The sequence below is a fragment of the Lissotriton vulgaris genome, unplaced genomic scaffold (assembly GCF_964263255.1).
Source record: "Lissotriton vulgaris unplaced genomic scaffold, aLisVul1.2 SCAFFOLD_2708, whole genome shotgun sequence".
NCBI classification, from domain to species: domain Eukaryota; kingdom Metazoa; phylum Chordata; class Amphibia; order Caudata; family Salamandridae; genus Lissotriton; species Lissotriton vulgaris.
The window spans coordinates 287145-302726 of record NW_028249324.1 but is presented as its reverse complement, the minus strand read 5'-3'; the positions used below and the strand labels follow the sequence as shown (position 1 = coordinate 302726).

Sequence of the window (15582 nt, the reverse complement as noted above, 5' to 3'; positions counted from 1 at the left end):
CTGAGCTACCTAAGAAAATTAAAACCATTCATCTCAGAGGCAGATCTAAAATTGGCTATACAATCCTTAGTTATATCCAGGATCGAATATGGTTGCTCTACCTTAACTGGCCTACCTAAAACATTCACAGCACCACTAAAAGCCTGTCTCAATGCTGCGGCAAGACTCATCACTGGATCTAGGAAATTTGATCATATATCTCCCCACCTGAAAGTACTAAACTGGCTACCTTATGAGGCCAGAGTTCAAATGAAGACAGCATGTATTACTCACAAAGCGGTGCACTATAACACGCCAGGATACCTAGCCAAGAAAATTAAGCTATCGGGAGGAAACAGACCAACTAGAAGCTCCAAGGAGCTGCTGTTGAGGCCAGCCATCTTCCGAAAGAAAAAGACCTATGATCGAGCATTCTCCGGAGCTGCCCCCAGAGTCTGGAATTCACTCCCTCCAAGCATTAGGGAGATTCAAAATATTGTATCATTCAAACGGGAATTGAAAAGCCTTATGATGAGTAAATACCTTGCATAGGGAAGCCGACGGATCGCTGGTATGAACACTTACATCAGCCGAAGGGTGGCCCTCTTCATGTATACTATCATTGACAAGAGACTGACTCCACACACAAGTCTCGGCTGCATCCTTATCGCTACCACAGTCCTATGTGAACTCTTAGCTGTTTTTCACAGCCAAACTATATAACCGCTACCTCACCTTATATATTGTAAGGACCGTGATATAAGCTAGGCCTATCTCACCTTTTATTGCTAATTGCACATGTGTTTGGAATATATATATTTAGTCACTCTTCATAGCCAGAGTTTCTTTTACTTCATATCTGTTTGTTTTTTCTTCATATCTGTTTTGTTTTATAATTGATACTGTACTGTCAATGTGTAACCTACCTCGATGTTAAGCGCTCTGATACCTACGGGTCTTGTTCGCGCTATACAAAACTCTATAATAAATAAATAAATAAATAAATAAATAAATAATGTTCCGAATGTACTTAGAGTAAACATGGGGGATGTGATTAAACAAAATATACGTTCTGATGATTGGGATATTCAGGCCGTAGAAGCATTATTCTCTGATTTTAAATACTATGCTGCCTTTGATACTGAGGATTTATATTTAGATTCTATTAATTATGGTGATTTGTTTTGTTTTCAACATTATGGTAATCATTTTTTACATAAGACAAATTCCAGGAGGGTTGCTGTAAATTACACACAGTGGGAACATTGCCCTGCTCCATTTGGAGGCAGCTCCAATACATTTCTGAAAAAATACACTTATTTTACAGATTTTAATCAATCAAATCCTGAGTCATTTTATTTCAAAATGACACAAAAGTCCATGTCCAAAGTTAGACTTACCGATACAAAAATGCTGTATTCGAAGTCCTTTCTAGACAGATTAGCTGTAGATGGCTACGAATTTTGGAAAGGAACAATTGACCTTAAATCGGTTTGGGGTACCAAAGATTGGCAGGTACAAGGCACTGAGGCTTTGCACCGTGCATGTCTCATCCCGAATCACATGTTGTTTTTAAATTCATCTATTTCCCAAACAACATGCTTTGGATTGGCTACTTCTAAAAAATAAAATACACCATTTATCCCCGAATTGGAAGAATATTCAGGATGGGGAAATTATACTGAATTGTTCATTTGTGAGTTACAAGCTCTATTGCACAATTTGTCCTTTAATATATCCAGTTTGGATCGAAAGGGCTGGCTGATGTGGCAAAGAAGTGCTGATTCTTGGCAACGCCGTTTTATGGGTTTGGCTGAAGGGTTCACACAATTCAGACCTGATCCACGTTTTGAAACTGATTATACTGTCACTACTTACTCTGTGGGGAAACTGTGTCAGAATTGGTTACAACATTCCACCTTAGCTGCAGTTAAACTACATCTGTCTCAGTTGAATGATAATGTGGATTTAAATGATTTTATAAAAGGCCCGGCTAATGGTAGGTCTAAACGGTGGATTTATGCGGTTTACAATGAAATTTGGAAATATTCACAAATTGAGGCTGCTAAACGCCTAAGGGCAATTGACCAAGCAAATTTGGAAAAAGTGCTTGCAGTTGTCGATAACAGTATTAACATGCTTTCTTCCCGAATTTACACGTTGAACAATATTGTCTCTTCTGTAGTTGACATTGTAAATGATGAAGTGTCTGTATTGTACCATGGACAAAATCAATTGCGTTCTGTGATGCAGTTTGCATGGACACTACAGACTCTGAAAGCGGGTCGCGTGCCTTGGAGTTACATGAACGTGTCATCACTATTTGCCCCATTTAATTTGACTGACAAGCAGCGCATGCTTTCCATGTGGGATGCATCATTTTCTATGTTACACATTGAAAAGTTAGAATCTTTGCCCTTTTCTCTAGCTGAGGCAGCTGCTGCTACATGGCTTATCCATGGTGTTGTTACTTTACCATTTGCTTTGTACAAATTTACTAATTGTATGCGATATATTGCAATAGGGCGATATGAACCATTAGGCAGTGCTTTCCTACATGAGGCATGGTCTTTACCATACACGTACAGATGCCTGAAGGATGGAAAGGAAGTAAATCTGAATGGTGAAGAATGCACTCAGTCGCCTGACCGTTCACTGAAATGCATACACATCCAGTTGCATGGTTCTTGTAATCAGGACCGGCCTAATTTAGCCTGTGTTTTAAAGGGCACACCGGTTCCTGCAATAGTTCCCACATTCACTTTATTGACAAACAGTAGTTATTTACTTTTGAATAACGAGGAGTGTTGTGGGTTAATGGTCGGTATCGCCTATGTGGTTACTGTATCAGAACGTGTGGTGTGTTGCAAAAACGTGTTATATCCACCCACGCATGGGAATTCAGATGTTTCCATCTGGCCGCGCATCCCAACCTTGAAAGCGGAGTTCAATGGCATGAGCAGAATAAAAGCTCTTTTGTCTCAAAAGGAAGTGGCCCTGAGCTCGGCCCGTGAAACTTATGTCCTTCACATAGCTAACACACGCACAGAGGTGCAGGCACTTTTAAATACTGACTTGCCGTTTCATTTCTGCGAATTAGTACATCAAATCTTTAATGCCTCCTCCACGTCTGGCTTAGCTCATTTTTTTAAATTGGTTAGCAGTGGTCTCGTGACTACATTTGAAAAGATTTTTGGTGTCATCCCCGCTTTCTTCCATTCAATATTTTCGAGCTTATTTGGCGGATTCCCTGTTTTGCTGGCTTTAGCTGCAGGCGTTTTGATATTATTCTGCTTCCTAAAACATGGATGCCCGTCCTGCGCAAGAAGCCGCTCAGCCCCTCCTGACATTGTTTCGCAACCGGATGCTTGATTACTATGGCACCCTGCCGCTTGCGACTTTAAGCACGGCATTTGGATTATCGTTTCGATTTTCCTATTTCACATGTGTCCAGCCTGTGTTTCATTGCCTGAGCTGCGATTTTGACTGGGCCATTGATTTGTGTCTCTGCTTGCCGTTATATCCTTGAGTGGATTTTAATCACCTGATGGGCCCCGTAGTTGCTCACAAGTTGGTTTGTTCTGGCGAAAGGATTATGGCCTTGGCAGCGATGCATGGACTAATGGGTCCGTGGGACATCCCGGCGGCGGCGCATGAGTTTCTGGCACATAGCGTTCTTGAGAACCCACCGAGTTGTCCTCTGATGTTGCTAGAGGGTCCGGTGCTGGAGGAGCACGTATGTTCATTCCCATTGCTTAATTGGATGGCTGAACTGTTTTCGGTTGATGACAGTGATTTCATGTTGGAAGCTGTGGCTACCTATTTTGCATATTCTATCCACCCATGAGTGGCTTTGGAGACTTTCACTATACTGGCACGTGACTTTTTAGTAATTCTGAATGGTGCCTTTTCTCTTACGAACATTCGACTTTTATATGTTCTAGGCCTATGATTTTATATTTGGCCTCAAGTTCAAGACTTTTTATTACATTTTTGTTTGGCCACTATAGGCTTTCATACATATTTTGTATTGTTAATTTTTATATAAATCTACATACATTTAGCTTGGCTCAATATTGTTGAACTCTGCTTTCATGTTATGCCTTTATTATAATATTGGCTTGTTCTTTTTGACCGTCCTCGGATCATTGGGGGGGGGTCATATAGTTACTGCTTTTCTATATATTGCGTTAAGTTAGCATGAGTTTATTAAATGTTTAAACGACATATTTTCCTTCGGCTTCAGTTTGCACATGACACATAATTGTTATTGCAGCTTTCAACCTAGACGAAAGATGTGATTTATTTGAGAATAATATGTTATTGCTCTGATATCAGTTGTGCTTGGTACACTTGGTACACTGTCTGTACATTGAGAGCTGAACCCTCTAAGAATAACCTAACACAAGGTTGCTGGGAGGCCTGATCCTCGCACCACATTAGACATAATACAAATAATGTTGCTGCCAACACTGGGCTCTAAGCGGGTTTAAGATAGAGTTACTGAGAATGCAAAAACACACTTGATGGTGCTTCGCATGCAGAGAGTTGGTAGCTGATGATGTGATCTTCTTCTGCTGACATTTAGAGGTATGGGCCCGCCCTGCTGAAACCCAAATGAGACCTTCTTAGATATAATATAGTATGCTAAATAGGGTGCGCGAAATATAGGTGATACAGATTTCTATAGATGTTTGCATTATAATATGCTATCACCGTTCGCTTACTATGGATTAGTGACTATGCTGATAACTCTGCTTTTTATAATATGTATGTTGGTATTATATAAGATACTGCGTTTGAGAACCTTGCATTGAAAATTAATATTTCAAACTTGCACGTGTGTTCTTTTACTCCCGGTTGTGGTTTGAAATGATAATAGAGCGAAAGAGTGTTCATGTGTTCCACGATACCTGAGGTAACCCAAGTTCATGTTCTGGTTTGTCTAAGTCATTGGGAGTTTGTTATGACCAATGAGACACTGTAGCTCGTTCGGTAAGGGGATTTTGGATACTAAGGTGGGTTTTGGGTCACCCTAATTCACCGAGGTTCCTGATCTCTGTGCACAGTTCTGTGGGAGAACGGAAACCCTGCTACCCTGCTGTAGTTACTGGTTGTGATTTATAACTGTTACTTTGTGCTCCAGTGATTTTATATTCTTTTATTCTAATTTCTGACAGTATTTCATTTCTACTAAGTGCTGATTATGACAGTGGCCCATGTGGCCCTGTCCTGTACATAATCCCATGTGAATATTGCCCGTGCCATTTGGCACCATGTATTTTGTGTGATACTATCTGATGTGTTTTTACAATACAAAAGTTATTTTATAATAACCTTGTGTGGAGTCTCTTTTGTGGTTTGCCTAGTATGTTGTTGCTGTTGTGTGCTGGCGCAAACGCTTTACACATTGCCTCCGAGTTTAGCCTTACTGCTCGTGCCAAGCTACCAAGGGGGTGAGCAGGGGTTATCTTGGCGTGTGACTTCCTTGCCCTGACTAGAATGGTGGTTTCTGCTTGGCTTTGGCGTCAGCCTTAGCCTACCAGAAATAGCCAGTTCTAACACAGGGTTTACAGAATCCCAAACATTATCTGTATATATAGACACTCATAGATTACTCTGCTTAGCGCCACGTGCTTGTATCCAGAAGCTATATATGTGTTATCCGGGTTCACAAACATGAAGTTAAGTATAGTCATTTCTATACCACTATGTGAATATACATACTGACAATCATGAAATGTTGTGGTCAATATTCTGTCCACAACATTTTCCCAGTGGATATTTAAAACACAACATTCTGGTGGAAGACCCTCATGATGGCCCCGGTCACCTCTTGGTTTCTCAGACTGTACAGCATGGGGTTCAGCATCGGGGTCACTATGGAGAAGAGCACCGAGGCCAGGGTGTCCAGATGCACTGAGTACCCCCCTCTGGGACGGTTGTAGTTTAGGTTTCCTGTTCCATAGTACAAGGTCACCACAGTCAGGTGGGATCCACAGGTGGAGAAAGTCTTCCACCGCGTGTCCACGGAGGGGATCTTAAGAATGGAGGAGATGATACACACATAGGAAGCAATTATACAAGTAAATGGAACAAAACTTATAAAAACTGTCACTATGTGCAAAACAGCATCATTGAGACGAGTGTCACTGCAGGAAATTACCAGCAGCTGAGGGACATCACAGAAGAAATGCTGAATCCTATGGGAAGCACAAAATGATAATGCGCTGGTCAGGACAGTGTGAAGCGAGGCATTAAGAATTCCTATCAACCAGGGGCAGGCTGCAAGCTGGATACAGGCTCTTCCACTCATGATGGTGGAGTAACTTAAAGGGAAGCAGATCGCAGCGTATCGGTCATATGCCATCACAGCCAAAAGGATGCACTCGCCACCAGCACAGGAGATCAGAAAAAAGAGCTGGGCCATGCAGGCCTGAAAGGAAATCACTCTTCTGTCCATCAGCAGATTGTGAAGAATTTGTGGGACTGTCGAAGATGAGAAGCAAATGTCCATGGCGGAGAGGTTACTGAGGAAGAAGTACATGGGTGTGTGGAGGTGATGGTCCGTGCAGATCAGGGAGAAGATCAAGAGGTTTCCCAAAACTGTGATGGAGTAAATGACCAAGAAACCCACAAATAGGAGATTTTCATATCCAATGAGGTGGGAAAAACCAACAAATTCAAACTTGTCATGGGACGTCCTGTTTTCCATGTGATTTATGCAAGCTGACAGGAGAAAAGAGTATGTCTGAGAAGAGGGACAAGAAAGAAGTAAAAACTTCTGTATTTAGGGTATGTCATCTCACAAGACAATAAGGTTTTTCAAATGTGTCATGGGTACATGTCACAATGCTCTTGAGTTCCAAAATGACCAGGACCCCAGCTTTTAGTAAATCATAGAGTGGTAAAAGACAGAGATTTGTATAGGTCTCTCAACTTTGGGATTAGTATGACTATGACGGGTGCAAATCACTGCTACAATTATGGAAAGTGTGAAGCATCATATGGCTAGTGCATTTTCTATTTCAGTAATGCAAATTCAGCTTTCATTCTTCTTCTGGCAGTCAGTAGCACCTCCACAGCTGTCTTTATAGCACAAGGGCTTCTGTGCACTGCAACAATCCACTGTCTGCTCCTAACAACCCTGCCTCACTTTTGGTCTTCTTACATTCTCCTAAAGCTCCAATAATTTATAGTTTCTGTGCAATGGGTTCTCAGTTGTTGACCATATAGATTACAACATTTTGATTTTAATGAACTATTGATCCTAAAGGTGTGCCAAACACCTCCCACCCTGCAGATCAAGTTCTCACAGACATCATACATTGGTTTCACCCGGTGGAACTTGAGATGTGATTGTGGTGCATCAGAATACTAAGGCTAGTCCTATTTTGCCTATTGTTCCTGCTCATGACACTGGATCTTTTCTCCCACTTGGAGTCCATAAAGCATTAAACTGTCCACAAACCCCCAGTCTGTTACTTCATCTTCAGCCAATGACAAGTTCTCACACATAATAAAACCCAACACGCATGAAAAACAAAACTCAAAAAGTTGTCTAAAAATGATAACCCAACAGCAAATTAAAAACAACAGAACCAGTATTGATTATTAAAAACTTAATGGAGTAAAGTGATCAAAATATGTGGTATGGCATTTGTGCAAAGGAATGAAGTCTGGAAAATGAATCGATTCACACAAAGAACAGTCAGAAGTTCTGTGCTTATGTTGGAACAGGTTGTGCTAACTCTGATACCAACCAGTAGAGTGACCCCAGAACCTCAAAGGAAAGGAAATATTATGACCAGCATGAAGAGAGTCCCACCCCATTTATTAACTACTCCAAGGATGCTGATTTGAGATTAGATGTAGAAATGACAACTGCTATAATAGATTTAGTTGGTACAGCTAAGTACTCACGAGAACCAGGGACTACTGAAGTGCCCTGATCCCAATATTCTTTCAACAAGGAAATGCCTGGTACCAATATCTTGGAAATTGCAATTGTAATCCATACTTGTGCACGGTATTTTGTCCATATACTTTCAAAACAATGTAATAGTAATCTATACACTTGTTTTGTAAATTGTGCTAATGCTTTTAAAACAATATAAAAGTAATCAATACTCTTGCAAGGTCTCTTGTTCTAATACTTATAAACATTTAATACTAATCTATACTCTTGCATTCTTTCAAAACAATATAATAGTAATCTATGGTCACAGATTGTTTAATACTTTTAAAACATACAATGTATAGTAAAATGGTATCATTCTTTTAACACATATGATAATAATCTATACCCGCATGATATATTGTTCTGGCTCTGGTGGCTTAATGAACAGTGGCTGTGGGGACCCGTGTTTGAGCACATGGACAAGGGTTGAAATCTACTCAGCCTTTCAACCTTCTGAGGTCAATAAAATGAGTACCATTGAGATGGCTAACAATAAACATCTATTATTCTGCGTCAAAGGGGAACATGTGCTTTACAAATACTTATGCTCTAGTACTGTTAAAGCAATATAATAGTGATCTATACTCTTGAATGGAAGTTTGTTCTAATTCTTTAAAACAATATAATAGTAATCCATACTCGCATGGTAGATTGTTCTAATGCTGATTAAAAATATAATGCAAAAACAACAGTTGATGGACAGAATGCAGAACAATGTCTTACATTCACCCCAGTACAGAGATCTGCGCCTAAATCCATCGTTTTTTTGCAGTCCACACCACCCCAGTTCAGACATGGCCATATGCAAATCAGCCTTGACCCTGTGCCTCATGGGAACAGGCCAGCCCAAACTGCCAAACCATGTCTTTCCTGGACCGGAATCAAGCATCCTAGGACCGGTTTCTGGCTATCAGCCGTCTTCAGCCAGGGTAACTTGACTCCCGTGGCCTAGTGAGCACGGGACCCACATCTGGGCATACCCTTCCCACATAGGGTGAACAGCAAAACACACAAGATGATGAACAGAATGTTGCACAATTGGAAAACCCTCCGCAGGATCTTCAAATGAATCCCCCCCGACATGAGAAAAACTGTCACCCAGGCCCTGGTCACCAGCAGACTGGACTACGGAACACCCTCTACGCAGGAACAACAACCAAGTTCCTGAGACGGCTGCAACGCATCCAGAACGCCTCTGCACGACTGATCCTCGATGTCCCCCGACGCAGCCACATCACAACCCACCTGAGAGGCCTGCATTGGCTCCCCGTCAACAACAGGATCACCCTCAAACTTCTCATCCACGCACACAAAGCCCTACACATCGCTGGACCATCATATCTCAACAACAAACTCAGCTTCCACACCCCCACCCGCAGCCTCCGCTCTGCCAACGTAGCCCTCGCCACAGTTCCACGGGTCCGGAAAAACACAGCCGGCGGCAGATCCTTCTCCTACCTCGCCGCCAAGACCTGGAACACTCTCCCTACCGACCTACGTCAGACCCAGGACCTGCTGGCCTTCAGAAGACTTCTCAAGACCTGGCTTTTTGATTAGTAGCTGCCCCTCCCCCCTCACCCCCCCTCAGCGCCTTGAGACCCTCACAGGTATGTAGCGTGCTTTACAGATGACAATGATTGATTGATTGATTGTGTAAAGTATTTGTGCAGCACTTCAAACAGTAACACAGTGAAAACATACTACAAAAATATCCCATACCAGGGGGCTTATTTATGAGAGCCCTGCATCACATTTTCACCACGTAAATGTAAATGTAGAGGTACTTGTATAGCGCACGACTACCCGGAGGCATCTCAGCGCTTGTACGAATAACGCTGAGGAACCCTTTCTGGCCTTTCCCTGTAAAGTGCCCACTCCTGGGCACCCTCAAGGTGAAGCCAGGCATCCTAGCGTTGTTGGGGCCGTTGTGGAGATTAAGCAAGCTATTGCCCAGAGTTGGAGAGTGGGACCCATGATTAGAATAGGCACCGAGGCGAGAATTAACAGGTACGAGGAAATTGAGCCCAAGACCCGCTGAGGCGGGAATTGAAACCTGGTCCCGGGCCAGACTTCTGCAACAGGGTCTGCCGCTCTAACCATTGAGCCACACTTCTCCACGTAAAGTTGTATATGCATGAGGCAGGGCTCTCGTGTTGATGCATGAAGCAGGGCTCTCATGTTTTTGCATGAAGCAGGGCTCTCATGTTGTTGTATGAAGCCACGCAAAGCCACCCTGCATGGCTTTGAATGGCCTCATAAATCATGATTAAGATGACGCAGCGCAAATCACTACGTCGCTTTACTCTGTGCCCAGGAATCATTTCAAGGGCCTTGTGGTGGGCTTTCCCACACAACACCCATAGAATTTGACACTGCCACCGATTTTAAAAAGTGATATAAACTCGGGGAAGTGCCAGGTCCTTATGCCTTCCGAGGTGAGGCGTAAGAAGGAGAAATATGTTTATTTATGCTTGTTTTTCCTCTTTTTATGTGTGCTGCATTCTACAGCACATATAGAAAGATACAAATGCCTCTTAGGATTGCTTTTGTGCAGGAAGGAGCCCCCTCCTGCACAAACACAGTCATGCACGCAATAGAGGAACCCTTGCACCATGTTGAAAGGGTGTCTACATTGATGCTAGGCTGCCAAAATGGCGCCATGCAGAGAGAAAGGACAGGAATTCATTGCATTGCTTCACTACAGTTCATTCCTGCCCTTTCGCTTTGGCATAGGGCAGTGCAGCAACATGCCTAAGTAAAAATCCCATTAATAATCCCCAGATTTAGAAAAAAAGATTATTCTTTAATTCAGGGGTCCCCAAACCGGTCCTGGAGGGCCGGATCCATGCCAGATTTTAAAAATAAATACATGTATCTCAATGGGGATATCCAAAATATCTGGCATGGATCTGGCCATCCAGGACCGGTTTGGAGACCCCTGCTTTAATTAATAATAAATGACAAATGAGTGGAACCAGAGATATGCAGGTTTAACGATGACAGTTAAAACATTGCCAAAAGCACAAAGAGCCAACTGTGTATATCTGGTTGCACCGAAAAGGGACAAAGTTACAGGTTAAGGCCGACCGTGATGGAGTGTGGACAAGCTACAGGGACCAAGTCAGGTGCGCTGAGCAGAGTACCTTAGATCCTTGTTGCAGAGCGTTGCAAGGTCTCGTGCTGAGGCTTCGTAATGCAGCCGAGGAGGTGCGTCAGTGCAGAGGAGCTGCAGAACTGTAGACCTGCAATGGCAGGTCCTGTTTTGGCATCAAAGATCGCATCAACGAGGGCTTGCAATGCGAAGTTTGATGCGGAGCTGCAATGTGAGGTCACTATCATGACACCTTGAACATTCAGCACAATGTAGAGTGTTCACAGCACAAAATGTTCTGGGCTCTTATTGCCTGGTAGACAACAACACTATCTGGCTCATAAAACAATTGTGGTCTGACATAGCCTTCAACATGGGCATTGTTTATTATATACACAAATCTGCTTCCTTGTTTTAATCAGAGGAGCAGTCTGCTGACACTCTGGGGTCGCGGCACACCGGAATCACAGCTCAGCAAATTCCTGTCATCCCCACAACAGATGTCCCGCTCTGCACCAAGACGGACAGCCTGATGACACTTGCCGACAGGTAACGGGGAGCTAGATCACACAGCAGGGAGTCTTGGCGGAGCACCCACCTTAGGCAAAACTAGAAAGGGAGCGCTAGGTAGGAGCACACTATATCACACCACATTCATCCCAGCATATATATTCATTGCTTTAACATAAAGGTGGAATTATTCATCCTCTCCACTCTTCCTGTATTGCTAATCATGCTAATTTGTTTCATTCTGTCAGTAGTTGCAGCACACGTTTCTACTCCAGAATCTCACTGCTTCAATAAATATTGAAACTGCAGGTGTGTGTTTCTTGTGTATATCTCTGGGTGTGTGTGAGAGCCCAAATGAAAAGGTTCTAGATCTGTTATCACAATCTCTTTGGGGAGTCAGGTTGTCATGTTCTAAGGTTGCACCCGCATTTGCTTCCCTGTCAGGGTGTGGGTGCAAATGGAGCACTGTGAGCTAGCGGCTCTTTAGGTCAACACCTCTTGGGGGCTGTTGGGAATCAGACTCACACCATCACAATCTTTATATTGTCCAACAAATGCAGTTTTACTGATGAGATACAAGATGTACAACAACATAATTTCAAGGAAAAAAACTTTGAGTTCTGCAAGTCATAATTTAGATAAAGGCAATTCTAATAATGTATCAACATTAGAAACTCCTGCCTTAACCTAGGTCAATTCTAAATAACCAGTTAAACTTCCTAACTGCGATGGAATCCTGCTTCCAGGCACATCAATAGGGTATCATTTGGGGGTTTACCCTGCGCTGCAGGGAAAACACGCTGAGATCCAAGCCTGTCGCAGATGGAACTACTTTGCCTCATGGTCAAAACTCTTCTGCTTCATGAATCTAATTAGAGCAACTAGGTGTATGGTTTCTGGATCATAGGTCACAACGGCAGGTATCAACACACTAAGGGGCAGATTTACAAGCCGCTTGCGCTGCCAGTTTGTCACTTTCTGTGACGCACTGGCAGAACATTTCTCTGCCCCATATTTACAAGGACAGGAAAAGCCTCCCTGCGTGGCTTTTCCTGTCCTGCTGCATTTTACAGCACGTATTGAAAGAGGAAAATGCGTGTAGTGATTGTTTTGTGCCCCTTCCAGCACAAAAACAATCTCCCCATGACGCAGGCATCCTTGCACTGTTTATGCGCCAGAGCAGGGGAGAGCACAGGAATGCAACATATCATTGTAAGTATTTCACATTCCTGTTTTAGGAAAGTGCTGCAGCGTGGCGCAGCCAAGGGGCTCGCGATGCCACGCTGCGGCACCTTCTTGTAAATCTGCCCCTTAGATTGACAAAGAGCATTGGACTTCCTTAGCCACTTGGCTGCTAAGGGAATGCAGCTCCTCTAATGAGATTTCCATTGAAATCAATGGAAACTCCATGACGAGTTACCCTTGTCATTAGCGCTGAAGAGGTTAGTGAAGAAAACTACTGGTTCAGATCCATCCCTTTTGAGAACGGTATTGACAATTTAACTAACTTGTCTTTGTAATCCGATAGGAGTTAAATGGAAAACAACTAGATCCTCAACATATCTAATCATCAGGATTAGGGATCCATCGATAATCCAAGGAAAGACCTGACAATGGCCATGTGAGAGGGGAGAACTGCAGCGTAAAGAGACAGTACAGGGTAGAGGGTGCAATGCACGTCACTGTATCAGGAGGGTAATATTATTAATAAAGCCACTGTTAGAACAAATATTACTCTAAGGCATCATTAAAATGTAGAACGACTAGTATGTGCAGCAAATCAACAGATAGTACCCAGTTAGTAAATTGGGTCCATAATGTGGATCGATTCACGCACTCAGACTCACTGGGAAGGGAATCAAAGCCGCCCTGACCGCCTGCTTCTCGTCATCACATGCTGCTCCATGACCACCCGCAGGACCTTGTTGGTCGTCTAAACATGAAGCCACCGTAATGGAGAGCAATCAATCCTCTGGTGATGATTAGTCGACAGTTTTTTCATGTTACCTTTGCATATTACTCATCTAAACACCCTGGGGCAGTGACGCATCTGTAGAGATACCTCACTTTACCTGCACCACCCTGAGAAACCCTGGCACCACCATGGATGTGCCGTATTTACAATATGGACCACCATGACGCAAAGATTGACAAATGCTTCAGAAGTTCTGATGCATCTATTGGCACAGAAGTCACGCATCGCTGGAGTCATGTTGCAAGCACGACGCAACTCCAGCAATGCATGGGAGGCCTACCCTCATTGTGCTGCGTCACTCCTTACGCCTGCTGCAAGCAGGCGTAAGGTGTTGATCCAGCAGCGTCCTAGAAGTGGCGCAGGGAAATCTTGTAGATTTCACGGGGTCACTTCTACGAGGCTGCTTTATGCGTAGGAATGCCCACCCTGCATACATTATACCTGTTGCAGTTATAAGGAGGCTCAGGGCCTTACAAAGTGATGCATCTGCATAGATGCGTCATTTTGTGAATATGGCTCAGTGTGGTGCAATGTTTACGCTGCCGCAGCCTCACAAACAGTGATGTAATAGTGGCTTAAGGCCCTCATAAATACCATTATACTGTACATTATAATGTGACGCAGGGCTCTATAACATGACGCATCTCCACAGTTGCGTCACATTTTAAATGGGCCGCATTTTTACACCAGCTGTGCGTCACAAAAAGTGACGCAACGGCAGCGCAAAAAAGACGTAAATCTGCCCTCCTAGTCTGAGTGACGACAAACATTGCACATTCCACAGGTAGCGATGGTTCAGCCAGCTCCAAATACAATTATTTTGCGACCAGCACTGGACACCACACAACACAAATATCCTAATTTGGATAGCAACAAACTCTGCAGCGGAAATACACTAATATGGGTAAGAAGACAAACCGTAAAACACACAGCAGAAATACCTAATCTAGGTAGCAACAAACAGGGCACATTATCTACCAGGAATATGTTGAACTGGAGATAAACACTGCACACCGCATTACTCTGCACCCCACATAACACCAGCACCCTCATTTGAATCATAATTAGCTTGTGTTGCTGCACCACCTGCCTCTTATTGCTATATTTCGCAAAGTATACAGGTGAAGCTCCACCTAACGGGGAGGCTAACCTGGTGTTTCTCTCCACTTTTATGTACTGTGTATTTATTCTGTCTGTTATGATATGTTCTGCTTTATTGTAAAGCGCTCTGATGCCTTTGGCCATGTTTGTGCTACATAAAATCACACAAAAAAATAAAGAAATAAGTAAAAAAACAACAAACACAGGACATCACAGAGAAGGAATACAGTCATCTATGGAACAATAACTGTACTTCACACAACACAAACTGCCTAATGTGCGTCACAACAAACACTTTACACCACACAGCACAAATAATCTGTGTATTAACAAAGGGGCATATTATCGCCATTTTAGCGACAGAAAACCGCCTCCAAAGTGGCGATAATGGGCTTGATAATACGGCCTTGTGAATTCCAATAGAAGCTCATGTTCGGTGTTAACCTGGGCTTCTATTGGAATTCACAAGGGCATATTATCAAGCCCATTATTGCAGCTTAAGGCGACAATTTTACCGCCTTGCTTGATAATATGCCCCAAACAGTGCTGCAGCCCTTGGTGCATCCTCTCATTCAGAGCTGCACCAATCCACTCAACAGATGTTCAGCGTGACAGTACACATCTCACACAATGACTGAGCTCTGCCCAACTAGCCTCAAAGTGCAAACATGGTATGGGTGTCACTGCTCTGCTCTCCACACACTGCACATAGATTAGGGCCTCTGTGGAGGGCAGTCAGACAGATCAAGGTGTACAATCAACCGCAGACTGTGTGAGACTTGTTACAGACTCACAGATCCGAGCGATACATTTTGCCTCTCACTTTTCAAAGCCCTTCTCTGGTCCTACTCAGGTGGACTTCGATGCTCCCATATTAGTAACACCCTCTCAGTCCTTTAACCAGATAATGTGTATTGCCCAGTGCTTCTACCCTTCCTTTAAAGAAATCATAATAGATGTCGCTAT

The 15582-nt window shown here is 43.2% G+C and overlaps 1 protein-coding gene across 1 annotated transcript in view; it reads right to left on the bottom strand.

The window, feature by feature from the left end:
• Nucleotides 1-321: 321 nt before the first annotated feature.
• LOC147663623 (olfactory receptor 5V1-like) overlaps nt 322-15582 on the bottom strand; it is a 58634-nt gene continuing 43373 nt past the window's right edge. Inside the window, exons 3-4 of the mRNA XM_086950324.1 lie at nt 5792-6708; nt 322-360 (exon numbers count right to left, since the gene is read on the bottom strand). Coding sequence (XP_086806450.1) covers nt 322-360; nt 5792-6708 — 956 coding nt within the window. The remainder of the gene's footprint in view (nt 361-5791; nt 6709-15582) is intronic.